The sequence below is a fragment of the Taudactylus pleione genome, unplaced genomic scaffold (genome assembly GCF_031769625.1).
Source record: "Taudactylus pleione unplaced genomic scaffold, aTauple2 ptg000372l, whole genome shotgun sequence".
NCBI lineage: Eukaryota > Metazoa > Chordata > Amphibia > Anura > Myobatrachidae > Taudactylus > Taudactylus pleione.
Window position 1 is genome coordinate 15,418,175 of NW_028284773.1, and position 26,483 is coordinate 15,444,657.

General features: G+C 41.7%; 1 protein-coding gene across 1 annotated transcript in view; it reads left to right on the plus strand.

The window, feature by feature from the left end:
* Nucleotides 1–10,379, plus strand: part of LOC148508304 (putative cation-transporting ATPase 13A4) — a 101,992-nt gene extending 91,613 nt beyond the window's left edge. The window contains exon 32 of the mRNA XM_088444706.1: nt 10,197–10,379. Within this exon, the coding sequence (XP_088300832.1) occupies nt 10,197–10,379 (183 nt within the window). The remainder of the gene's footprint in view (nt 1–10,196) is intronic.
* The last annotated feature ends 16,104 nt before the right edge of the window (nt 10,380–26,483 follow it).

Genomic DNA, 26,483 nt, shown 5'->3' on the forward strand with positions numbered 1-26,483 from the left:
TAAAAGCCATGGCTTATTATGAGAACAGGACAGTGATTGAAGCATCCTACAACTGTACTGATATATTTATTATTATTTTATTTCCTTTATATGGTGCCACAAGGGTTCCACAGTATTTTACCAAGTACGTAAGAATAACGAAATAAAACAGAACAGAAGAGAAATATGCCTGCGCTCGCTTTCACCCATATCCAGGGCTGCCATCAGAAATCGTGGGGCCCAATACAAATGAAAGAGGCAGGGCCCCCCCACCCCCTTTGTTCTTCCCCCCAAAGGTCTGGTGGACGCAAAGGGGTGGGGTTGAGCTCTGGTATCTGGAGTGTATATATATATATATATTTTTTTTTTGTTTTGTTTTCCTTTAAATATTAAAAAAGAATAAACAGATTTTTTGTTTCTTAAATTGACAAAAGCCTAATGATTTACAACAGAACTGTACTAACCTGCCATCCGGAGGTTCAATTACTGTATGTGGTATGGAACACTGGACCTCATTCAGACCCGCTCTCAAGATGCGCTCGCTCGCTGCAATAAAAAAAAGGGCCGGATATTTAAATTATGTGATCGCACTGCGTCACGTAAGGACGCCCTCTATGTCTTAGCGAGCTACGGCACTGAGCGCTCGCAAGTGTGTTAAGACACCCCCTTTCCCCTTGCAACACAAGTCATCTCCTGGGATTGTTGGATGAATCGGTAACATTGAGAGCCATCGGAGCTGATCGCAGCCCTTGAGGTAGACTTACCCCTCCGCACAGCGATCAGTGCTGGCTGAAATACATGGAGGTGACGTGTACAATGATGCTACTTTGCTAATTATGCACACCCTTTAAACGGCATTTTGTTGGCCTGACACGCCTGCGTTCGCAACAACACTCCCCCGTTACAATCACCTTCCCGTTACCACCCACAAACGGCACTATCTGTCACTCAAAGTAGCGGGCAGTCTGTGTGCTACGAGCGCACAATTTCCCATCGCAGAGACTGGCTTGCGCACGCGCACTGTGAATTAAACGCATGCGCATTGAGCAACAATCGCCCGGCAGCAGTGATCGCTCCTTAGCGACCGGGTCTGAATCAGGCCCAGCACGGACATGGCAAGGGGGCAGAGGTGCAAATAGAGAGAGGCACACTTAAGTAAAGGACACAGATGTGATAGGAGCAGAGTCAAAAATGGGAAGCTGGCAGAGGCAGAGATGGAGAGGGGGCAAAGGCACAGCTATGAGGGAACTGGGGTACAGATATGGACACATATGGGGATAGTACAGAGATAGAAATTTTGGGAGGGGGGAGACAGAAGCAGGATTCATGAATATTACAGGGACAATGGGGCAGATTGTATAGGAGGGGGAGGGGGCCAGAGCAGGATTCAGAAATAGTACAGGGGATAGATTGTATAGGAGGGGGAGGGGAAGGCAGATAGGCATAGTACAGGGGACAATGGGGCAGATTGTATAGGAGGGGGAGGGGGACAGAGCAGGATTCAGCAATAGTACAGGGGATAGATTGTATATGAGGGGAGGGCAGATAGGCATAGTACAGGGGACAATGGGGCAGATTGTATAGGAGGGAGGGATGGGGCAGAGGTACCTCTGTGTGTGCACCGCAGTTGCTCTCTCACATTTCCTTCCTCAGTGTAGTGCACACAATATCTGGCCAATGAGAGCAGGGGGAGGAGAGGAGGAGAGCTGAGGGTGGAGCAACTATGGAGGCAGAGGTGATTGAAGTAACTAATTTGATAGGGTCCTGAGAGGGGAACCTGTCTGTGAGGGGGCCCAGTGCTCCTACCTTTATAATATAAGCTGGTCCTCCTGCAGATGCTCCTGATTCACAGTAACAGAAGCAGGACACTGATCATGCAGCGCTGCCCGGAGAGTTCATTAATGAATGAGTCATCATACACTGCTGAGCTGTGTGTGATGACTCATTCATAGAACTCTCCAGCCAGCGCTTAGCAGCCTCAGCTGTCCTGTATAAGGGTAATAAATTAGCAATTAACTCTACTTGCCGACGTCTGGGCCCCTCAGCTGTCCGGGCCCGGTACAGGAGTACTGGCTGTCCCCGCCTGATGGCGGCCCTGCCCATATCATACATGGTACCAGCAGCATGGCAATATTAATGCCATAAATGTATACAAAACAGAAAAACGTTTGCTATCGGCGCTAACAATAATATACTGCAAATTTATGTGTGTGGAGCAAATAAAACAAAGGGGATTTTGTCATGATTTGATCAAAGCATATAAGCCTGCAGCCCAGCATCAAGGGACCCCATTTTTCTGCAGGTCCCTAACACTAGCATATATGCCCAGCACATCATTACATTGCAGTTAAATGTACTCAACTCCTAGATACAGAGGGACACATCTATACAGGGCTGGCTGTTAGCCACACCCAACTAGGCCTTTTATAGCCTTAATTGAAAGCTGCCATGATAGCACAAGGCAAAATTTTGAAACAAAACAGAAGAGAAATATGCCCGCGCTCGGTTTTACCCATATCATACATGGTACCAGCAGCATGGCAATATTAATGCCATAAATGTATACAAAACAGAAAAACTTTTGCTATCGGCGCTAACAATAATATAATGCAAATTTATGTGTGTGCAGCAAATAAAACAAAGGGGATACTAAATGAGCTTAAATTGGATACTAAATGAGCTTAAAGGGTTGCTGGTAACACCATTAACAGAATTATTCAACCAGTCACTAGCTACTGGAGTAATTCCAGAGGACTGGAAAAAAGCGAACGTTGTCCCACTGCACAAAAGTGGAAGCAAGGAAGAGGCAGCAACTACCGACCAATGAACCTTACATCAGTAGTAGGGAAATTGATGGAAACATTCTTAAAAGAAAGAGTCGTAGATTATCTCAAATCCAGCAATTTGCAGGATCCCAAACAGCATGGATTTACTTCGGGGAGATCATGTCAAACAAATCTTATTGACTTTTTGACTGGGTGACTAAGGAAATAGATAAAGGGGGGACATAGATATAGCTTATCTAGACTTTAGTAAGGCTTTTGACACTGTTCCACATCGCAGATTGTTAAATAAACAGGAAAGCATAGGATTGGATACAAAGATAGTTGAGTGGATAAGATCATGGCTGCAGGATAGGATACAGAGAGTTGTAGTAAACGGAGTGCAGTCTCAAGAGGGAAATGTTACCAGTGGAGTACCTCAGGGATCTGTACTTGGACCAGTGCTTTTTAATATCTTTATTTGTGACAGTGCAAATGGTATTGAAGGGAAACTATGCCTTTTTGCAGATGACACAAAGGTATGTAACAGGTAGACACACCAGTAGGGGTAAAACAAATGACTGAGGATCTGGGTAGACCAGAGGAATGGTCAAGAACATGGCAACTACAGTTTAATGCCAAAAAATGCAAAATCATGCACTTGGGTCTCAAAAATCCAAAGGCAAAATATAGTATTAATGGCACTATACTGGAAAGTACTGAAGAGGAAAGGGACCTAGGAATCACAATTTCAGGTGACTTAAAGGCAAGCAAACATTGTAACAAAGCAATGAGGAAGGCAAGTCAGATGCTTGGTTGCATAGGGAGATTAATCAGCAGCAGAAAGAATAGAAGTGATGATACCACTGTATAGGTCATTGGTACATCCTCATCTCGAATATTGTGTTCAGTTCTGGAGGCCATATCTCCAGAAGGATAATAAATCATTAGAGACTGTACAAAGAAGGGCAACTAAAATGGTGCAAGGTCTACACCACAAAACGTACTAGGAAAGACTGAAAGATATTAAAATGTATAGTTTGGAGCAGAGAAGGGAAAGGGGGGACATGATAGAAATGTTCAAATATATAAAGGGTTTTAACAAGGTAAAGGAAGGAAACATTCTTCAAAGAAAGAGAAGTATTAGAACAAGAGGACATGTTCTGAAACTGGAAGGTGGTAGGTTCAGGGGAAATTTGAGGAAAAATGACTTCACAGAAAGGGTAGTGGACAAGTGGAATAGCCTCCCATCAGAGGTGGTAGAGCAATTTAAACATGCATGGGATAGACATAAAGATATCCTTCAGCAAATGTAAGGATCAATAAGGGTTGAGGTAACAATATGTTTAAAAATGGGGCAGACTAGATGGGCCAAGTGGTTCTTATCTGCCGTCAAATTCTATGTTTCTATGATTTTGTCATGATTTGATCAAAGCATTTAAGCCTGCAGCCCAGCATCAAGGGACCCCATTTTTCTGCAGGTCCCTAAGACTGGCATATATGCCCAGCACATCATTATATTGCAATTAAATGTACTCACCTCCTAGATATAGGGGGACACATCAATACAGGGGCTGGCTGTTAGCCACACCCAATTAGGCCTTTTATGGCCTTAATTGAAAGCTGCAATGAATTGCACAAGGCAAAATTTTGAAACAAAACAGAAGAGAAATATGCCTGCGCTCGGTTTTACCCATAGTTAGTATTATTTGTAACTAAAAGGTAACAGGGCATACCTGTCATGGACTAAACAATTGTTATGACACAGGGTTGAGCATGTTTTCTGAATCCTCAATATACTGTAGTAGCCCCATACATTAAATGAATGTAGAAATATGGGTGTGGCCTTCAAATGGTTAAAGTTGTACATAGTTGAGTAAAGTTATAAATGATGATAGTCCCTGGTTGTAGCCCCTGCCATAGTGAGGCACAAAAGTATTTCACTAAAATGTATCTACTAAAAACAGTGCCTTAAAAGCCATGGCTTATTATGAGAACAGTTATTGAAACATCCTACAACTGTACTGATATATTTATTATTTTATTTCCTTTATATGGTGCCACAAGGGTTCCACAGTGTTTTACAAAGTACGTAAGAATAACAATACAAAATAAAACAGAAAAGACTTACAGTACAAAACATTGCAGAACATGGGATACAAGCTATATATACATGATTTCATACTATATGCACAGTACCCACAGAGGTAGCATTGCCTGTTCAGTCTAAAGGTTTTGTGCCAATGTGAGCAGAGGAGAAGCACAAGATAGAGAAGGGCCCTGCTCGTTAGATCTTACAGCCTAGAGAGGAGGGGCAGACAGACAGATTTGACAAAGAGGGGAAGAGAACATGGAAGGGTGAGATAGTATGAGAGCTGGAAGCTTTAATAAAGAAGATGGTTTTGAGAGCTCATTTGAAGCTTTGGAGAGAAGTGGAGGGAGAGTTGGGAGATGAGACAGCGGTCATTGGATGAGGAGGGTGTTTGTCACGGCCAGGGTTTCTCAACATGTTAGTCACCGGGTATTACCTGTGAGGTCGTTATGGCGGGGGGTCTCTGGCAGCAGTGCTGGTGTTTGGTGAAGGGCATTGGCTGCGCATGGTTCTGTGTGGGCACATTGTCACTAGGCCTGGTGAGATCTGGCGGTGTTTCCGTTCCATTGGCATGGGCGCCGCCATCTTGCCTGTGGCCATGTGGTTCTGGCTGTCCAATCCTGGTAGGTCATGTGCTCATTCCAGCCAGTCACAGCACAGCACTGAGTATTTAGGAAGGTCCAGAGCCTTCCTTCGTTTGCCAGTGCAACTTGTTTCTCAGCTGTGGCTGAGAGAGAGTACCTGTGCCTTACTTGCCTGCCTGTCTGTTACACTACTAGCCTGAACCTTGCCTGCTCCAACCTGCTGGATTTACCCTGCACCCTCCACATACCTTTCACCTGCCTGAGTACCTGAACCTGCTGTTCCCTGCGCCTTGCCTCCCTTCACTCCCAGCTGGACTTAATTACCTCAGCCTGCATTTGTTACAGCTCACCATACCTGCACTCGTTACAGCTCATCATTCCAGCATTCAGTTACAGCTCATCATATCTGTATTATGTTACAGCTCACCATATTTGTTTACTGGACTGTTCCTGCCTGTCACTATCTGGACATTTCCCATTAAACCCCACTACAGTTATCAAGTGCACTTTAGTGCTATACCTGGACTTTTTATTTGCCATTCCCATGTCTTCTAAGTCACTTATTGAAAACTCCACTTTTTCATTTAAGTCTGCTTCTGTGTCTGCTCCTATCACCACCCCGGGTCCACAACAAGTTCAGAACCTCACAGTGATGTGGTCAGAATAATTGGGTGTAGCTTTATTTGAAGAGTGAAGTGTTGAAAGCTGCATGAAACTCAGCATTTGTATACAGCTATCAGGATATCAAATTGTAAGAACTGGCACCAACAGAATCTCATCTCTGTGTCATCAGTTAGACAAAATGCTATTGTTCATACTAGAGTATCACTTTTCTCCTGTGGGTTAGCAAGATAAATAAATTGAAATCATTACTTCTCAGATAAAGGTTAAACACATGTTTTATATTCTGTAGAGCAGTCCTGCACCAGACAGAATGTTTTGCATTGTGATTAACTAAATAAAACTTAATTAAGCTGACATAGTTGTCTAAACTACATTTATTTTCTCACCAGTAACATCAGAATTTTGGAAATTTTTTATTAGGAATGCTGGATATCCTGTAGCACTTTGCCCATAGCAGTAACACCTATCACAAATTAAACAGTTACATACTTTCCCACGATAACAAATTATATTTAATTTGCAAGTATGTATATTCCAGTCCAGTAGGTGTTTGGATGAAAATATAAAAGGACATTTATTTTGCCTCTATTTTGGTCTATTCAGAATCTATTATTATTATTATTATTATTATTATGAATAATAATAATAATAATAATAATAATAATAACAATAATAATGTGTTATTATTATTATGTGGTAGAATGTCACAATTGTGGTGATGTTATACACTTCCCAAGCTCAGTCTCATGATAACAACACACATGGAAGACTATCAGTATTACTAGGACATTTTCAACTGGTGCACAGTGTCATATGGCAACCCATGAGTACTTCTTTGCGGTGCCAAGAGAAATAACCTATTGTAATACCCCCATTGAATGCTGTACTGTACTCTTTGCAATAATGAGTGTTTTTACTGTCTAATCCCTCATGACCAGAGGCAGTTTCACACTAACAACCATGAATTCACGTGTGTTTATTTTACTGAGAAAATATTCATTTTAATTTCATAAGATTACAAAATTAATTCTACCTTGTGATTGATATATATATATATATATATATATATATATATATATATATATGGTATGAAGTGCCATGTTTTTGTTTTTTTGGTTTCATTTAAAATTTTAGAACTGGTTCCTGAAACATAAAGAAATCAGTTAAGTCATTTCAGAAATTAAAAAATAAGAATTATAAGTCTTGTAAATTTGTTCATAGATAAAAAAGCAGTATATGTATATATACATATGCTAAAGGCTATTAGCCTTGAGAGAGCTGACCAAGCGAAATGCGCATTGGCGTGTGTGCCGTGTGCTGTCCGTGTATTATCTATATATAAATGTAATATATGTGTTTGTTATGTCAGGGAAGTGTGCGGAAATACTATCCACTATAATCAAACTATCTAGAAACTATGAAACTATGTGCAGAGTGAAAGTGACCACAGTGGATGTAGATAGAAGTGACAGGCGGCGCTGAGAGAATACCGGTCCCGGCATCAGCAGCAGTGCGCTGTATTTCTACTATCGAATAAGACTCTAATGTATACATATGGTCTCGCTAAACTAAACATAAAAGTATTAGCAGCACAAAGGAAATACTACCCACTGTGTCTAATAGCACAGAGGGAATACTTGCCACTGTGTCTAATAGCACAGAGGGAATACTTGCCACTGTGTCTAATAGCACAGAGGGAATACTTGCCACTGTGTCTAATAGCACAGAGGGAATACTTGCCACTGTGTCTAATAGCACAGAGGGAATACTTGCCACTGTGTCTAATAGCACAGAGGGAATACTTGCCACTGTGTCTAAAGCATACAGCGTATTGTACCTGCATATTAAAACCTCGCTACATGTTCAACAAAGCCCTGTACATTCATAGCATTATTGGATTCTTAAGGTGGGAAAAAAGTAGAGAACAACAGCTACTGATATGCTATAACATTTAACAAAATCTATATTACTCTATGCCATATCGGAATCTACAGTATATTGATGATAATTAGATTATGAACTATGGTTTAATGAAAAGTACACACATTAATCCAACTGCATGTGCCATCCTCAAACTATTTGAATGAAGTCTGATTATACATCAGAGGTATAAAATAGAAGTCATAAATAATCTGATACTGAGCAAAAAGATACTGTACAATCAAAATACCCACTATATCATATGAGAAACACAATTTTGTTAAGATATCTCTATGATATCTTGTGAAAAATATAAAGTGACTCCATTTCACTGCAGAATGATATAAAAAAGCACTATTAGTGTAAAATAATTAGTGTATATTTAATTTGTGGGATTTTTAAACAATTGTATCAGTACTTGACAGTTGATGATTCAATGGACACTTTGTATATGATTATGTAGCAGAGGCTTATACAAGATCTCTATAATACATAAAGTGAGGTATCACCATTCAGAATTGCTATTTATTCTCTTGAATAACACACAAAACTTAGAATAATATATTATACACCAATTAATAAGGAGAGCACACGGTTTTGTTTTTTAAACTCTATTTCTTTCACATTTTCTATTCTTTATCACATATATCTATTTATTTTATATTTAGCTCTATTGACCCTATGCAAGGGCATATTACAATGGCATAAAAGTATTGATTAAAAAGAAGCAATAAATAGACATTGTACTGTTATGTAATGAGGCCCAAAACTTTTAAAGCATACCTAATAAAGACTTGATGATTTTTTTTGTTATTTTCTTTTTGTTTGAGGAATTGATTATTTTTTTTCCAAATAAACACCAGGATGGTCCATTACTTCCTAATGGTAGCACTGTCACAACCTACATGTGCGGTTGACTGTCCTGGCGCTATAGTGCAGCAATGTGACGCATGTTTTGCAGCAAACCAGGTCATATTCAATGAATTGCCCTCTGCAACTGGCTCAATGAGTCACAATAGCAGACAGCATTCACAGTATCTCCCTTGGTGAGGAAATCCGCAAGGAGCATGTGGCTGTGGTCCCAAAACACGGTCACCTTGGCCACCTTTGCTAATGGAGTTGTTTCACATTTCTTTGAAGGTGGGGACAATGCTTGTTTCCATGTCATGGATGCTTGCTTCATCTCCGGTGTCACATGATGCACAAATGTTTCATCATCTGTAACAATACGCTAACAGTACCTTCCTCATGATACTGCATCAAGTTCATGAGAGACAATCCCATCCTATTGGTTTTCTGAACACTTTTTCCTGTTGCTCATGAGCAATGTTGCGCACAGTACCCATTGAGATGTTCAGTTCATCAGCAATGTCACTAACTTGAATGCGTCTGTCCTCCTGAATCAGCCATTCAATGCAGCTTAAATTGTCATTTGTGGTGGACCTGCTTGGCCGGGTGGATCATTGCTCACTAGAACTGTCCTGCCATTATTAAAGGCAGTGCACCAAACCTGTTTCCGTGACATAACATTATCACCGTACTCTTTGACAAGTTGGTGATGAATTTCGTCTGCTGATGTGCCCTTTAGATGCAGAAATATGATCACACCACACACCTCAATGTTTGTCCATGTTTCCTCTAGCCCCACCATCTTACAACTGATGTTGGGACAGTATGACTGATTTGAGGCATAGTCTAGTGGCCGTTGTCACTTTAGAATATACTTATTATATATATATATATATATATATATATATATATATATATATGTATAAATATAGGCAAACACCAAGGGATGGGGCTTAAGCTAGGTGCTCAGTTATCCAATAATACTTTAAATGCGATTTTACTTCCATTACACTTACGATCAGAAAACCTGATCAAAGTGTGGATTCATGCATACACACCTTTACAATCTGACTTGCGTTCCACAAAACTATGTGTAGTAAAGATTGTGACTCCATACACACTCTACAGATTTCAGGCTATTCTGCTGCCAGATGTAAACACAATTAGCATAATGGACTGGAAAAGGGCTGTAATTAACAGCATGTAAACAAAGATACGGGAGTAGAACTGGAAGAATCACCATTTCTGTACAGTAGTGCTAAGTGTAAACTACGTTCTGTTAACTCCTCCATTATGAGTTTGACTCAAAAAAAGCTTGTGCTTATAGTATTGTTGCTAGATTGGATGTAGAGTAGAGACACCTATTCCCATATGCCATTGCTACAGGAGATCCATGAGAATAATCCTGATGACTTCAGGAATTTCTTGCATATGGATGACTCCTACTTTCCAGGATCTTCTCCAACTGGTTACCCCACTCATAGAAAAGGAGGACATTTAAGTGACTCATTGTGCAGAGCAGAGACTGGTGGCTCAGCCCTATTCTCACTCAGGATTCATCCTTCTTAGGTCCAGCAAATTATTGTCTTTTCTCAATTAGCCTGTTGGCAGACTCCAGGATGGGGTGAGTCATGACCTCCGCTTGATCCCTTGCCTTATGTGGCCTTTTCCTTCCCCTCCTGAAGGACAAGCCAAGTTGCTTAGAGGGTTGCTGTGTGGTGGGGGTACTAAACAGGCTTGGAGATGGTGTGTCAGCCAGTTCCTCCATAGTAGCTGATGTCCCCTTCTCCATAAGCAATGATGGCTGTGTAATAAAAATCTATATGGAAATATTAGATATTTAATGCAACTATTGATTTTACATTTCCTATATTTTTCATTTCAGTTCACATAAATGGTAGAAGAGTGGCAAGCAACTGCTCAAGATTTTGAAGAACAAAGGAATTTTCTAAGTTGTGGTGGAGCCATAGACGGGAAACCTGACCATAATATAAATTTATATTTGTGGACATTGGAAAAAAGCAAAGTGTAAATTGGTGGTGCATTGGAACAGACACTGGCCCTGATTCAGACCCACTCGCAAGCGGCTGTCCGCTTGCAAGTGGGTCGATGGTCTGCACTGAGCATGCGCACGACAGAGGGAGCTCCGTCGTGCGCATGCGCCAGACGCGACGAGCAAAGGAAAGTCCTTCGCTCGTTGTGTCTGATCAAAGGTGGCGTGCTGTCGATGTTGATTGACAGCACGCCCCCTTTGGTGGGCGTGCCGGGGGCATGCCTCCCTGACGGGGGCGTTTCCAAGGGAACGCCTACCGTCAGAAGCCGGCCCACTGACATCACTAGTGATGTCAGTGGGAGTGATTTTGGCTCTGATAAAGCCAAAATCACTCCGGGCCTTGCGGTTGAAAACCTCAACCGCAGGCTCCGGCTCGCAGTTTCGATGGCCGCGATGGTCACGACCATCGCGGCCATCAAACTGTACACTCGTATAGGCTGTGGGTGGTGACCCACATCTATACGAGCGTCCAGGAGGACGCTCCAGAATTATGGAGGGCGGCCCTCATTCAGAGCGTGCGCTCTGCTCAGAGCGTACGGCTCTGAATGAGGGCCACAGTTCCATGCGAACCTGAAAAGTAATGCACTGAAGAAACCAGCACGGAAGCAAAATAACTCAGGGCTCAATTTTGTGTTTGTGCCTGATGAAGCATTTGCACTCCATGTTGTTGATTTAAAACCCTACCCACAAAAAACACTCACAGCTTCTACCATGGATTGTGTCAAGGAAGCGGTAGGGTTGACACCAGTGAAACCAAATCAATGCAAAAATTACCACTGTTCAGGCCAAGTTAAGCAGGAAAGTATTTGCAGTATTCAGTGGAGTAATGGCAGTATGACGTGATAATGTGAACATGTGTTTTAACATTTTAATATAGTTTATCTCAGGACAACAGATTAAAATGATATTGACTTTTCAACACTAAGGATGGACGGAAGCAAGATGGGTGTATGCCTAAGAATTGTACGTTAATATCATAGTGCAATTATTGAATTACTGGACCTTTGCCAATGCATTTGGCTTGCCAATGAACATGTGGGCTCATACTAGGAAAGAGCTGTGGAATAATCAAGTACTGGTCTGAGTCACAAAACACAGAAGTCGATTTACACCAGCAAGAAGGAAGTCTAATATGAATGCTGAATAATCAAGTGCGTCAGATGCTATTATAGTTGGATTAAAAGAGAGAAACTAGTTGGATAGGTGTCAACTTTAATACGTATATCCAAAAAATTGTTTCTGTTTTTAAAAAACCAAAAACAATACTAATTAATAGCATGAAACTGGTATTCAGCTGTTTTTTTTACAGCTACCACAAAACGCATTTTTATGCGTATTCACGTGTACTGTACACTTTCTGTTCTGGAGACTAAATATAATACATATGTTATTAATACAGTATTGTAGTCCACTTGTCTTCTCATCTAACGGCATGGAAACTGATATTTCTAAAAAAAAATTGTGTTTTGGTTTTGGGTCTGCATCTTTCTTCGTGTTTTGGATCTGGATTGATTTTGCCAAAACCACCCTTCCGTGTTTTGTGTTTTGGATCTGTATTTTTTTGGGAAAAAAGCATAAAAACAGCTAAAATCACAGAATTTTTTTTTGTTCCTACGCTATTATTAACCTCAATAACATTCATTTCCACTTATTTCCAGTATATTATGAACACCTCACACCTCAAAATATTGTTTTTAGGCCAAAAGGTTGCTGGGTGACTATCCTAAGTGGCACAAGTGGGCGGCAAAAACACGTGGCCCATCTAGGAGTGGCACTGCAGTGGCAGACAGGATGGCAGTTTGAAAAACTAGGCCCCAAAGAGTACATAATGCAAAGAAAAAAAAGAGGTGCAAGATGGAACTGTCCTTGGGCCCTCCCGCCCACCCTTATGTTGTATAAACAGGACATGCACACTTTAACAAACCAATCATTTCAGCACCAGGGTCTGCCACACGACTGTGGCTGAAATGTTTGGTTTGTTTGAGTCCCCACAAAACAAGCTGGCAATTAATCTATCCCTGCACAAACTGGCTCTACAGAGGCAAGATGTCATGACAGGTGTGCCGATGATAGTGACAGGTGTGGCTAACACGCACATAAAAAAAATTTATTTTTTAATATATGTATTTTTCGGGCAGCAGCCTTGCCACAGAAGAATCCTTGAGCATGGCTGCTGCTACTGCTGCTGGGAGTTGATTTTCTCATCCCAGAAGGGGACCAGGAAGAGTGCTTTCCAAAAACAAATAAACAATTGACTTAAATAATCCTTTGCAAACCTTCTAAAGGCATTTCCCAACCTGTACAAGGACATAAAAAAGCATAGTTAGTGGCCTCAAAGTGCCACTTAACCAGCACAGATATGTGGACAAGTGTAAAATCGATGCTTTAAGGCATGGGTAGCCAACCCTGGTCCTCGAGAGCTACCAACAGTGCATGTTTTCCAGGTCTCCTCACAGAATCACAACTGTAATAAATAATTAACTCCACCTGTGGATCTTTTCAAATGTGGTGCTGAGTAATGAATACACCTGTGCACCAGCTAGGTCGTCTGGAAAAAATTAGCTCTCAATGATCGAGGCTTGCTACCCCTGATTTAAGGCCTTACGTTGTATCTTTCTTGAGAATCCTCTGCCTGCGTCTGCAGCTAGGAGTGGATTTTCATCCCAGAAGGAGACCAGAAGAGTGTTTCCAAAAACAATTTACTTAAATAATCCTTTGCAAACCTTCTGTAAAGGCATTTCCCAACCTGTACAGGGACATTAAAAAAACAGAGCTAGTTAATGGCCTTCAAACTGCCGTTGTTCCCACTGTCCACTTAACCATATCAGATATGTGAACAAGCAGAACAGAGCATTAAATGCAACATTTCAGATTTAAGGTTTAAGTCTTACATTGTGTTTATCTTGGGAATTCTTTCTTGAGTGCCATGCCTTCTTGCAGGGAGTGGATTTTTTTCAGCAGAAAAAGTGCTCCACCACAAGCAGCAGATGACTAAACTCACACACAAAGGTTTAATAGAAATAGATACATCACCAGATCAGATGTTTACCCTGGAAGATCTGTCTGATTCATCATGGTGCCCCCAAGATTGTGCAAATTGTGCCAAAAGAGAGACTGACACCACGGCTAAACAGAAGAGTCACCTTCTGGATGTGAATTATCTCATTTGCATGTAGAAAACCCAACCCTCAGATGAGTTGGATCTCAGCCAGTGGACAACATTGAAATCACCATTAAAGGTCACAATGGAAGACTACAGTGTGGAGAATCTTTCTTCACAGTCAGGAGAGGCCTCAGAGAACATGAAAAAAGATGCTCTAGGTGCTGAACTTCAAAGGATTTCTCCATTATGTTCTGCAGTGTGGAAAGGTTTCATTCACAAGTTCACCCCCTCTAAAAATTATTTGTAAGAGCGTACCCCTACAGCAGACAGGGCAGCCCCTGTAAAAATTATTTATATGAGTGTAACCCTACAGCAGACAGGGCAGCCCCTGTAAAAATTATTTATATGAGTGTACCCCTACAGCAGACAGGGAACCCCCTGTAAAAATGATTTGTATGAGCCTACCCCTACAGCAGACAGGGCAGCCCCTAGACAACACAGCACTACAGCCAGCCAGCCCCTATGGACAGGATAACAGCCAACCCTTATATGGACAAAGACAACAGTAACCAGCCAGCCCCTATGTATTGTATTAAAAGGAGGGTATACAATTGAGAAGCCAGCTACCTTAATACTGGCAGCTGGATTCCCGACTGTCATATCCCGGCGAGGGTGAAATGCCGAGCATCTAGATGTAGATGCCTGACATTTCCCCGACACCGGGAGACTGGCGCTCGGCATCCCGATCGAAGGGATGCCGGGCGCCGTGAGCGGACAGCTGCTGGGGGGAGGTTAGGCTTAGGGCACCCAGGGGGGGCCTTAGGGGTAGGCACCCCCCCGGGGGGTTATGGTTAGGCTAGGGGGAGGGAGGGTTATGGTTAGGCACCCCCGGGGGGGACTTATGGTTAGGCACCCCCCTGGGTTTAGGCAGCGGGGAAGGGGGGGTTAGGGTTAGGCACTTAGAGGGGGGATTAGGGTTAGGCACTTGGGGGGAGGTTAGGGTTAGGCACCCCTAAGGAGGGTTAGGGTTAGGGGGTTAGGTTAGTCAATACTTACCTATCGACGATCGGGATTTCCAGCGCTGTTGGGCTTCCGCTGCCGGGAACTCTGCTTTGGTCGGCCAGACGCTGCCGGGAATTGAACCATGCGGCTGGCGGTGTTTCATACCGATTCCAAAAGGAAAGGTTATAATCATGGGAGTTTTGAATCTACCCGATATAATTTTAATCTACCTGATATAAACTGGGAGGTGTCTGTGGCAAGTTCCACTAGAAGTAGGGACATCCTGAATTCATTGCACGGAGCCTCCCTCCAGCAATTGGTGAGGGAGCCTACTCGGAAAGGTGCAATATTAGAGTTGACACTTACAAATGGAGACAGAATATCTGATGTAAAAGTGAAAAGTGGGTGAAAACCTGGGATCCAGTGATCATCAAGCAGTATGGTTCATAATAAAGACATATACTGACTCACCCCATACAAAAACAAAGGGTTATATTTTAGGAAGGTTGATATTGCAGGGATGGGTAGATGTGTAAGCGAATCTTTGGCAGAGTGAAGGAACTTGAAAGGAGTGCAGGAGAGGTGGGAAAATGTAAAAAGTGCAATATTAAAGAAAACAGACCTTTGTATCAAAAGGGTTAGGAAACCCACAAGGAAAAGGAAGCCAGTGTGGTTTGGGATAGAGGTAGCAATTATTGTTAAAGCAAAAAAGTTGGCCTTTAGTAAATACAAGCAGATGCAAAATAATGAAGACAAAGAGGTGTATCTTGTGTGACATCTTGGGGGTAATTAGCTTGGTAGAGGGTGGATTGGTGCAGTGTTTAGGTGCTTAATGAGGGTCCACACACAGCTTTCAAGTAAATAAATGATGCTTTCGCTTCCAGCAAGGAATGCCAGGAAACAAACAGAAAATAATACGCAAGCTAGCCCCTATTTAGGGCATCTAACTCACTTCTTGAACCCTCTCTATAAGGGTGCAGCTAGTCTTCCAATAAAGTCTCAGCCTGCTTCTCTGCAGGTCTATTGCTGGCTCCAGCCTGGCTTGGCTGCCACAGCTATACAAACAGAGTCAGTCTTGGTGGCCTTACCTGTAGCCTACAGATATAGGCCCTGGCTTACTCAGCCTGCAGCTTCACTGCTTTATTGTCACATAGTCTGAGAGTTTGGGGTCCCCTGCTCCTGCAGATACAGACCCAGGCCTCCTGGCCCCCAATGGCTTGGTCAGCTTCACTGGGCTCTCTGGCTGCCACAGTCCCACATAGACTGTCTCCAACAACAGCCTGACTGGTCTGCCTCCTCATCATTCCACACCTGCACTTGAGCTCTCTACACAAGGCAGCCCTTACACATCTTCCCAGAATCATTTTCTTCTCTGTGTGGGCAGATCTCTCCTGCCCCACACAGAATCTGCTGCTCACCAGTGCCATCTCTGGTGATACTGCCACATATACCCCTCCTCAGCTTGAAACCCTTCGGTTCAGCGACATGGGACGAGGCATTCTCATGACGATGTCCCTCTTCACTCTCCTCATGATGGAAATCCACCACATCCACGGTCATATAAACTCTTGTGATCTCTGGGGGTCTCATCCTCCAGATTCCAGAATTTATTTTCCTCCAAACTTTTTTCTCACTTTATGGTAGCAATGATACTTCTTGCTTTCTTTATGCAGTACTTGAGGGTCATCCCTGGGTACCACGTCAGGCATCAAGAACTTGAAGTTACTTTTCCCAAAGGGACATACTTCATCTTTACTTTTGCTACTTACATCAAAATCCAGCAAGTGGTTTTCCTCAGAATCTTCTGATTCAGATCAAGAACAGCTTTTTCTTTGTTTATTTTTCATAGAACAAAGGTTCCTGTTGCTCAAACCTCTAAAAGGCACACTTTTCGACCAACTTCTGCTTGTCATATCTTTAACCTTCAGACTTAAAGCCCTGTATTGGCTACTGGCATATTTCACTGATAACGCCTCTTCTTTCAAGGGGTCAGCAGTATCCTGAGAGTCAGCAGCATCACACCTTCTGGACCTTGGCTTTATGTCAACCGACCATGTACTGGCACTGCCACCCTCAGATTCCAGAGTCCACGTAAGATACTTGAGTATTTACTCCATTGATCCACATAATTTATCTCATAGCTTTGATGGCTATCTGCCACTTCATTAAGGCATAGATCTCTTGGATTTTCTTGTGCTCCCGATATTTGAGGCTTGAAAATCTGATAAACAATTTCAACATTTTCCACCTGCACAGGTTGAAGTTCACTCTCCACAGAGGTCTTCATTTTCAAATACTGTCTAGCTGGACTACTTGCTTTGAGCTTTATCATGTGAGACCACTCCACTTCCTCATAGACAAATACAGCAGCACTGCAAATTCCATCCTGCTTGCATAAAGGCATTGTTTCACATACATGAGTATTATTCTTCACAAGACTCTCAGAATGAACTTTCTCCAAGGTCCTACTTTGCCCTGAAAATCTGTGTCATTGAGTCACATTCTCATCACTCTGAACACCAAGCAACAAGAGAGTCTCATCCTTTGAAGCCTTCACATTTTGGATATCCTATACCTTTACTTCACAGGTCATGCAATCACCATCTGTATACATCAATTCTTTCTTATCAACTTCGGACACAGTTTTGCAATCTGGACATGTGCCCCTTTTGGAGGACTTCATACCCTCAGCTATCACTGTAAGCTGAAAGTCACTGTAAGGATCCTCATCCACTTTTCCAAGATGGACCTTTAGGAAATTTCCCAACTCCGATACTTTTGTACCTTTTTGTACACTGGTATCGTTAATGAGGACATCTCTATGGTCCCATTCCTGCTGAATGACATAACTCTGGAACATCTTACTTAGTTCCCGCAATTCACTGTTTGTCCGCTGCTCATCACACAAGACACTCTGCACCGGTAGCATATCACTCTGTGTGCCAGCCTTTCAGGATCAACCTGTAACAATTACTGCTTGCCTTTATGTACTTCTGCCACGCTGGGTTCAGTGAAGACATCAGACGCCATTTTAGGTCCAGAATCCAACTTCAGAATGTTATTTAACTTCTTTTCCTCTTCTGATTTTCCCACTACCTTGTGGAACTTTTTCTGAGCCATAGACAGCTGCTCTTCCAGCTGGGCAATTTTCACCATGGCACTTTCCAACTTGTTCTCAGATTGCAGTAGATTGTGCTCCACAACTTCATGTTCACAAGTCTCAACTTTTGTACAATTATTTCAGACTCTGCCACACTTAATTCACTTTGCAACTCCAATTCTTTGGCACTCCTCTCCACTTGGATTCTTTGCAACTGGTTCTGTGTACTTAGCAGACACTTCTCAAGGTTCTCACTCTGTTCTTGCAACTTCCAAGCCCTGCCATGGACAAGGTTAAGCTCTCTCTCCAAAGATTTACTTTGCTTGGCGGCTTTATGTAGATGTTCCTCCAGGAATACATTTCTTTCCGTCACACATTCTGAAACTGCTCTAGCTGCAGCTAAATTGGAGTGGAGAGTTTGTACTTGCTTCTTACAGCTGACTTTAAGACGGACCATCTCCATTTCTTTTTCTTCACGGTCAGTTTACCACTTAACGTGAGTCTGCAGCATCTGGAGATACTTCTCTTTTACTTCACAAAACTTTTCCGCCAAATAATTTTTCTCCAATTCACAATCTTTAAGCTTTACTTGAGTGGACACAATTAAAGAGTCTTTTTCTTTTAACACCAGAGTCAGATCCACCACTTTCACTTGCGTGCGTTGTACATCACTCTGATGTCTCTGGACACATTCTTTCAACTCTTCTACTTCCTGCTGAAGTACCACACACTTTTGCTGCACTTCAACAATATCTTGCTCTAATACATCATTCTTTGCTAGGAGCACATCATTCTCATACTCTGTAACATATTGGAACATTTTAGCCTCCTCAAGGCGTTCAGACATAACCGCTAATTTGACGTCTGTCTCTTTAAGAACTTCAAGTCTTTTTTCTTCTTCTTGCCCCAATGCTATTTTCAAAGACGACAACTCACTCTGTAACATCTTTTCAATTAGCGCATGCAAAAGCTTCTCTTTTGTAGCTTTGTCCTCCAAGTAACTTATCTGGTCGCAATAGCACATAAGTGTTTCACGCCAAACATCACACAGAGAGTCAACTTTTTCCATGCTGATATAGTCCTTTCCTAGTGGACCTTGCACCATACACTAACCACACACACTGACATCTTTATTCTGCTTTTTAAATGTCTCTTTCAATGTCTCTTTGTATGGAATAACACTTTTTACCCCATCAATTTGAAAGGATTCACCACAGAGGATTTCAAACATCACTTCCATGTAACCGACTTTCTTCACATTCAGATTGTAAACTCCAGCCCGAGTTTTCCATCTCTCTAGACTTAGAATGAACTTTTGTAGGTGGTCTACCTTTAGAATATTTATTTTTATTTCCCATAATTCTTGGCACAAAATACACAGGAACAACTTGGTTTTGTTTTTACTATATCACACTTTGCCTTCAAAAGTATTTTCAACACAGCAAAACATTTTTCTTCATGTGGCACTACAATTACCAGCATGTATCAAACAGTCTCAATAGCCTTTCAATAGGAACCTCTGCTCCCTCAGTACCACATCTTGACTTAATGTGCATGAGCAATTCACCAGGATAAACCACACAATTTCTTCTAACCCTTCCAATGCTGAGGAAGTGCACATTTCTCTTCACAGAGAATATACTTGCACTTTTCACTTTTGCAAAACACTTCAATACTTCTGTTACTGGCAAACTTTGCATTTCCCATAAGCAAAACAATTCTCCAGCAACTTGTGTAACACTTATTTCTCTTCCTTTTCAAGGAAAATATGTACACTGCAGCAATAGTGCATACTTGCAGACAATATTATTGTTTAAACAACACTTCACAACAGACTTCTTTTCACTCACCACCTTGACGAGCATTCCACCATGCAGGTGCAGTGAGCCTCCGTATTGCGATTTGTATTCTTGCGTAGAATCTTCTGCGTAGAATCTTTATGCCTGCATTCTCCACCATATGTGATATCTTGGGGGTAATTAGAGGGTGGATTGGTGCAGTGTTTAGGTGCTTAATGAGGGTCCACACACAGTTTCAAGTAAATAAATTATGCTTTTACTTCCAGCATGGAAAGCCAGGAAACAAACAGAAAATAATAAACAACCTAGCCCCTATTTAGGGCATCTAACTCACTTCTTGAACCCTCTCTATAAGGTGCAGCTAGTCTGCCAATAAAGTCTCAGCCTGCTTCTCTGCAGGTCTATAGTCAGATCCAGTCTTTCTTGGCTTAAACAGCTATACAAACAGAGTCAGTCTTGGTGGCCTTCCCTGTATCCTACAGATATAGGCCCTGGCTTCCTCAGCCTGCAGCTTCACTGCTTTATTGTCACACAGTCTGAGAGTTTGGGGTCCCCCCTGCCTCCTGCAGATACAGACCCAGGCCTCCTGGCCCCCAATGACTTGGTCAGCTTCACTGGGCTCTCTGGCTACCACAGTCCTACATAGACTGTCTCCAACAGCAGCCTGACTGGTCTACCTCTTCATCAGCCCACATCTGAGCTCTCTCTACAAGGCAGCCCTTACACATCTTCCCAGAATCCTTTTCTTCTCTGTGTGGGCAGAGCTCTCCTGCCCCACACAGAATCTGCTGCTCACCAGTGCCATTTCTGGTGATACTGTCACACTTGTAAGACAGAGGAGAAAATGGCACACAGTGGGAAAAGGGGGCAAAACTTTTTTAAGTATATAAGCGAAAGGAGAAAAGCAAAAGGTGGAATAAAAAGACTAAAGACAGAAAGAGGGAGTCTTGTTGAGGGAGACAATGTAATAGCTGATAATCTTAATAATCTTAATTTATTTTTTGTTCAGTATTCACTACTGAGAGAGAGGGCAAGGGGCCACAGTTAAGTTGCAGGTGTGATCTAAAAAATGAGGTAGGAACAAGCACATTTACAGAGGAGAAGATCCTAATAGAACTCTCAAAACTGAAAGTGGATATATCCAAGGATAATAAATGATCTTAAAGGGGTGCTGGTAACACCATTAACATAGTTATTCAATCAGTCACTAGCTACTGGAGTAATTCCAGAGGACTGGAAAAAAGCGAACGTTGTCCCACTGCACAAAGTGGAAGCAAGGAAGAGGCAAGCAACTACCGACCAGTGAGCCTTACATCAGTAGTTGGGAAATTGATGGAAACGCTCTTAAAAGAAAGAGTCATAGATTATCTCAAATCCAGCAATTTGCACTATCCCAAACAGCATGGATTTACTGGGGGGAGATCATGTCAAACAAATCTTATTGACATTTTTGACTGGGTGACTAAGGAAATAGATAAAGGGGGACCATAGATATAGCTTATCTAGACTTTAGTAAGGCTTTTGACACTGTTCCACATCGCAAACTGTTAAATAAACTGGAAAGCATGGGATTGGATACAAAGATAGTTGAACGGATAAGATCATGGCTGCAGGACAGAAACAGAGAGTTGTAGTAAATGGAGTGCAGTCTCAAGAGGGAAATGTTACCAGTGGAGTACCTCAGGGATCTGTGCTTGGACAAGTGCTTTTTAATATCTTTATTTGTGACATTGTAAATGGTATTGAAGGGAAACTATGCCTTTTTGCAGATGATACAAAGGTATGCAACAGGATAGACACACCAGGAGGGGTAAAACAAATGATTGATGATCTAGGTAGACTAGAGGAATGGTCAAGAATGTGGCAACTACAGTTTAATGCCAAAAAATGCAAGATCATGCACTTGGGTCTCAAAAATCCAAAGGCTAAATATAGTATTAATGGCACTATACTGGAAACTACTGAAGAGGAAAGTGAACTAGGAGTCACAATTTCAGGTGACTTAAAGGCAGGTAAACATTGTAACAAAGCAATGAGGAATGCAAGTCAGATGCTTGGTTGCATAGGGAGAGGAATCAGTAGTAGAAAGAAAGAAGTGATAATACCACTGTATAGGTCAGTGTTACTTCCTCATCTGGAATACTGTGTTCAGTTCTGGAGGCCATATCTCCAGAAAGATAGTAATACATTAGAAACTGTACAAAGAAGGGCAACTAAAATGGTGCAAGGTCTACACCACGTACCAGGAAAGACTAAAAGATCTTAATATGTATAGTTTAGAGCAGAGAAGGGAAAGGGGGTACATGATAGAAACGTTCAAATATATAAAGGGTTTTAACAAGGTAAAGGAAGGAGACATTCTTCAAAGAAAGAGAAGTATTAGAACAAGAGGACATATTCTGAAACTGGAGGGAGGTTCAGGGGAAATTTGAGAAAAAATTACTTCACAGAAAGGGTAGTGGACAAGTGGAATAGCCTCCCATCAGAGGTGATAATTTAAACATGCATGGGATAGACATAAGGATATCCTTCAGAAGAAGTAAGAATCAATAAGGGTTGAGGTAACAATATGTTTAAAAATGGGGCAGACTAGATGGGCCAAGTGGTTCTTATCTGCCGTCAAATTCTATGTTTCTGTATGAAATTATGAATATGACTATATGTTTGGAAAACAGTAGCCAGCCAGCCAGCCCCTATGATCAGTGTCAGCAACAGTTCCCTCCCTCCCTCTTCACAGTAGCCAGCCATACTTTATTATTTTATTTATAACAGAGTCAGGCTAGTCTGTCTAACACACTGAGCTCCCAACTCCCTCCTAACTCACAGCTGGAATGAAAAATGGCGGCGATCGTGGGATCTTTATAGAATCCAAAACCCTTGAGAATGTTTTGCCTTAATTTCAGTTCCGAGCCAGGCGGGAAAACCTGAGTCTGACTCAGTTCCCGGCTCGGATCAGGGGGGCTTGGGGGGTTTGGATTTTGGAAATCCGAACCCGCTCATCCCTAGTTGAAAGTCACTGTCTCGTCATGTTGAAGTCACAGCTTAAAAGGGTGTTTATAGAATTTTGAACTACTCATGATAGAGCATAATGCAGAAAAAGACATTGCCATTCATATAGTATTGAAAATGTTTGCAAGTTCTTATTTACATATGAATGTGCTTCCAGATACACATCCATAGCGGAAGAGTGGGTTGACAGTAAGTGTCATTTATACTACCACATGCAACTACAGTATATTATTTTCCTGCTTCTGTGCTATCAAAAACTACAGTATCAACGGTGCTAAAGTTTTACATCTCTGCTCCTGAATTTACAGCTAAATTCAAGTTGCTACAAATACCTACAGTATTTGTTATCAGGCAACAATATGGTGCATTTTAATTGATTTGCTGACAGTAAGTCGGTTCATGCACAGATACATTTTTTTTCTTACCGTAATCAGAACTTTAAAATATTCTTAAATCTGATTAAACTTTTTTTTAGGCCTCACATAGGCTGATTTGTCTGCTTGGCTTGAGCACTAGAGAACCAGTTTTTCCTTTATTAAGTTCTGGAGTTGAAATGCATTGGCTGGCCATCCATATTTTCTGTGACGAAGGTTGGAGATGAAATGTGTTGGATGGTCTCCCACATTTTCTGTCATGGAGGTTTGAGATGAAATGCATTGGTTGGCCTCCAACATTTTCTGTCACGGAGGTTGAGGTTGACATACTTTTGTTGGCCTCCAGCATTTTCTGTCATGGAGGTTGAAGTGAAATATGTTGGCTGGCCATCCACATTTTCTGTGACAGAGGTTAGAGATAAATTACATTGGATGGCCTCCCACATTTTCTGTGATGGAGGTTGGAGATGAAATGTGTTGCATGGCCCCCCACATTTTCTGTAACGGAGGTTGGAGATGAAATGTGTTGGCCCCCTACATTTTATGTCACTGAGGTTGGAGTTGAAATGCAATGGATGGCCTCCCGCATTTTTTTGTCACGGAGGTTGGAGTTTAAATGCGTTTGCTAACTAAAATTAAAAATATCTATTTTTTTAAGGTCTGAGGTAATGCCAAAATTATAGTGGCTACCATACAATACCTGGTGCATGCTTACCTTCTTCCAAGAGTATCCCTTTGATTGGTCCTGGGAGATGTGGGTACGTGGCCACTAGTATTGCGTCATCACGGTGATACCACCATGTTGATTTCTGTGATATCAGGCTTTGGGCAGCAGCGAACAATGATGATGCAATTTGCCAGGAAGGTCATCATGGATATCCTGAACACCCCATTCCACTGGAAAAGTGAGCAGCATCAGGGAGGGTGATTTGCTATCCTGGAGTACACAAGGACTGCCCAAAACATATGAGTCCCCCCGATATCCTGGGGGTGTGGGTAATTATAGTGTAAGTAGACAAATGCTGCAACAAAGATGAACAAGTAAGTCTGTGATTTTTTTTTTTTTTACTGAAATAATTTTTATTAGTAGAACAAAAAATCCAATATACATCAGATAAGACAATAGTAGACAGTAATTTACAATCATCATAATATAAACATTATATTTTTGAAATTTTATAAAATAAAGTAGAAAACGAGAAAAAAAATAAATAAAATAAACTAAACAAAAAAAAATAATATAAAAAGAAAATAAGAATACAGCAAGTATTACATAGAAAAAACAAGCAATACAAAACAATACAATGTATCATAAAAAACAAAACAAAACAATACAATACATACAACCATTATTTATGGAAATACATGTGTGGTCAGTCATATTAACCTTTTTCATATCAAATTGGGGCAGTGTTATAGCTAGCCGACTATGGATGTCGTGTGTGAAGATGAGTCAATAAAGTCCGACCAGGGTCGCCATTTTAGCAGTGGGGACGAGGATGATGTAGAATATTTAAATCCAGAGGTTTCCATTTCAAAACTTCTCTGAATTTTAGATATTATTATCGAGAGAGATGGGGGGGTCAGGTCTCTTCCAAAATTGTGCTAGAGCTGCCATTGTAGCTATCAGAATGTGTCCAACAACATAGTTATTATGTAATTGTATTGTAGGAGGAAAATAATGTAGGAGTGCGATTTCTGGCGACTGAGGAAGAGTCTCCATAGTGACCTGAGCTATTAACTGAAATACCTCTGACCATAAGGAGAATATATTAGGACAAGACCAAAAGATATGTATCAGAGTACCATCTAACCCGCAATTCCTCCAACATAATTTAGAGGAGTCTGGCCAGATTCTATGCAATTTGATTGGGGTGTGTCGAAGCTGAATAATTGGCTGAGACAAGTTCAGTTTAAAATTTAATCGCAGCGACGCCATCTTGCAAATGGCCACAAGACGCCATCTTGAAAATTAGATCGCAAGATGCCATTTTGCGAATGGCCGCCTAAGCGCCATTTTATGTAAACTCACATTTTAGTACATGTGGCGATAATACTAATAGCACCATGCGATTACATTTTTCATCATTTCCCATACGCACATTAATACATACAATAGCGCTGTTAACTAGTCGCATATTAGCAAATGCATAGGACTTTGTATGAAACCGCTGTTCTATTAGCTTTATGCGCACGCATCTGCCCCAAGTTAACTAGCGTCCCATATCAAACCCTGGATACCCACACATTATATATTCCGGTGTTATCGGTGAGGAGATCGCATCATTCATTCCCGAGTTATGGATCGCAGAGCCTACAAGCAACAAAATGTATATCTTAGAAACAACTGTTAGGATGCTGACGGAGGCGTGAAGAGGAAGACCCCCAGCTGTTAGTGGCAGGGAGAGTCTGTTTGAACCAGCCTGTTAAATGTGCTGTAACAGATGCTTCACCCCTGAGAACCAATGATATCAGCAACAGACTTCCCTTTTGTCCTGTTTATTCTGGGGGGGTATAAATATGAGTGCACGAACGCTGATTCTGGGTCTTCGTGCTGAATGCTGAATGACGAGGGTCTCTTGCTGAAGCCTGTCTCTGGGTCCGGAAGCGCCTGTATGTATACTGTACTTGGGTCTGTATAATTTCCTTTTGCGCCTAAATTGTGTCTTGATCAATTGCGTGTAACTTTCTGAACTTTTACCTGAATATCACTTGTGCTTTGGAACCACAGATTCCACGTCTAAGTCTTTATTTATGGTGTGATTGCGTACGCAAATTAGCGTCATCCTTAGAAGGTATAGGCAGGACATTAGAAGGTATAGGAAGGTGTGTATAGAGGCTCTGATCCAGTATCATTAGTTGGGGGCTCGTAGTGAAGTTACTTACCTGCTCACATGGTACATACTGTCATCGATATTTCAGCAAAGGGTGGAGTGGCCACATGCAGGGTTTGCCTGCAACCGCTTTGTGCTGAAAAATCGCTATCCGTCTCCGTGTGAATCAAGGGAGCTGACTAGAATCCAGGAACAAGAGAGGAAAAAGTTTGTTTTCCTCTATTGATAGAACCTTACATTTAGAGGGGTGTCGCAGTACTGAGTACGCGGCTAAGTCGCAGGTTTGCGCATAGCAAAGACGCACTTTTGCGTACGCAGTTAAAAAGCCATTATACGGTTGTGGGGTAGTCGCATTATTGTGTATGCGACTGTTCACACAATAGCGTATACGCACTTCCG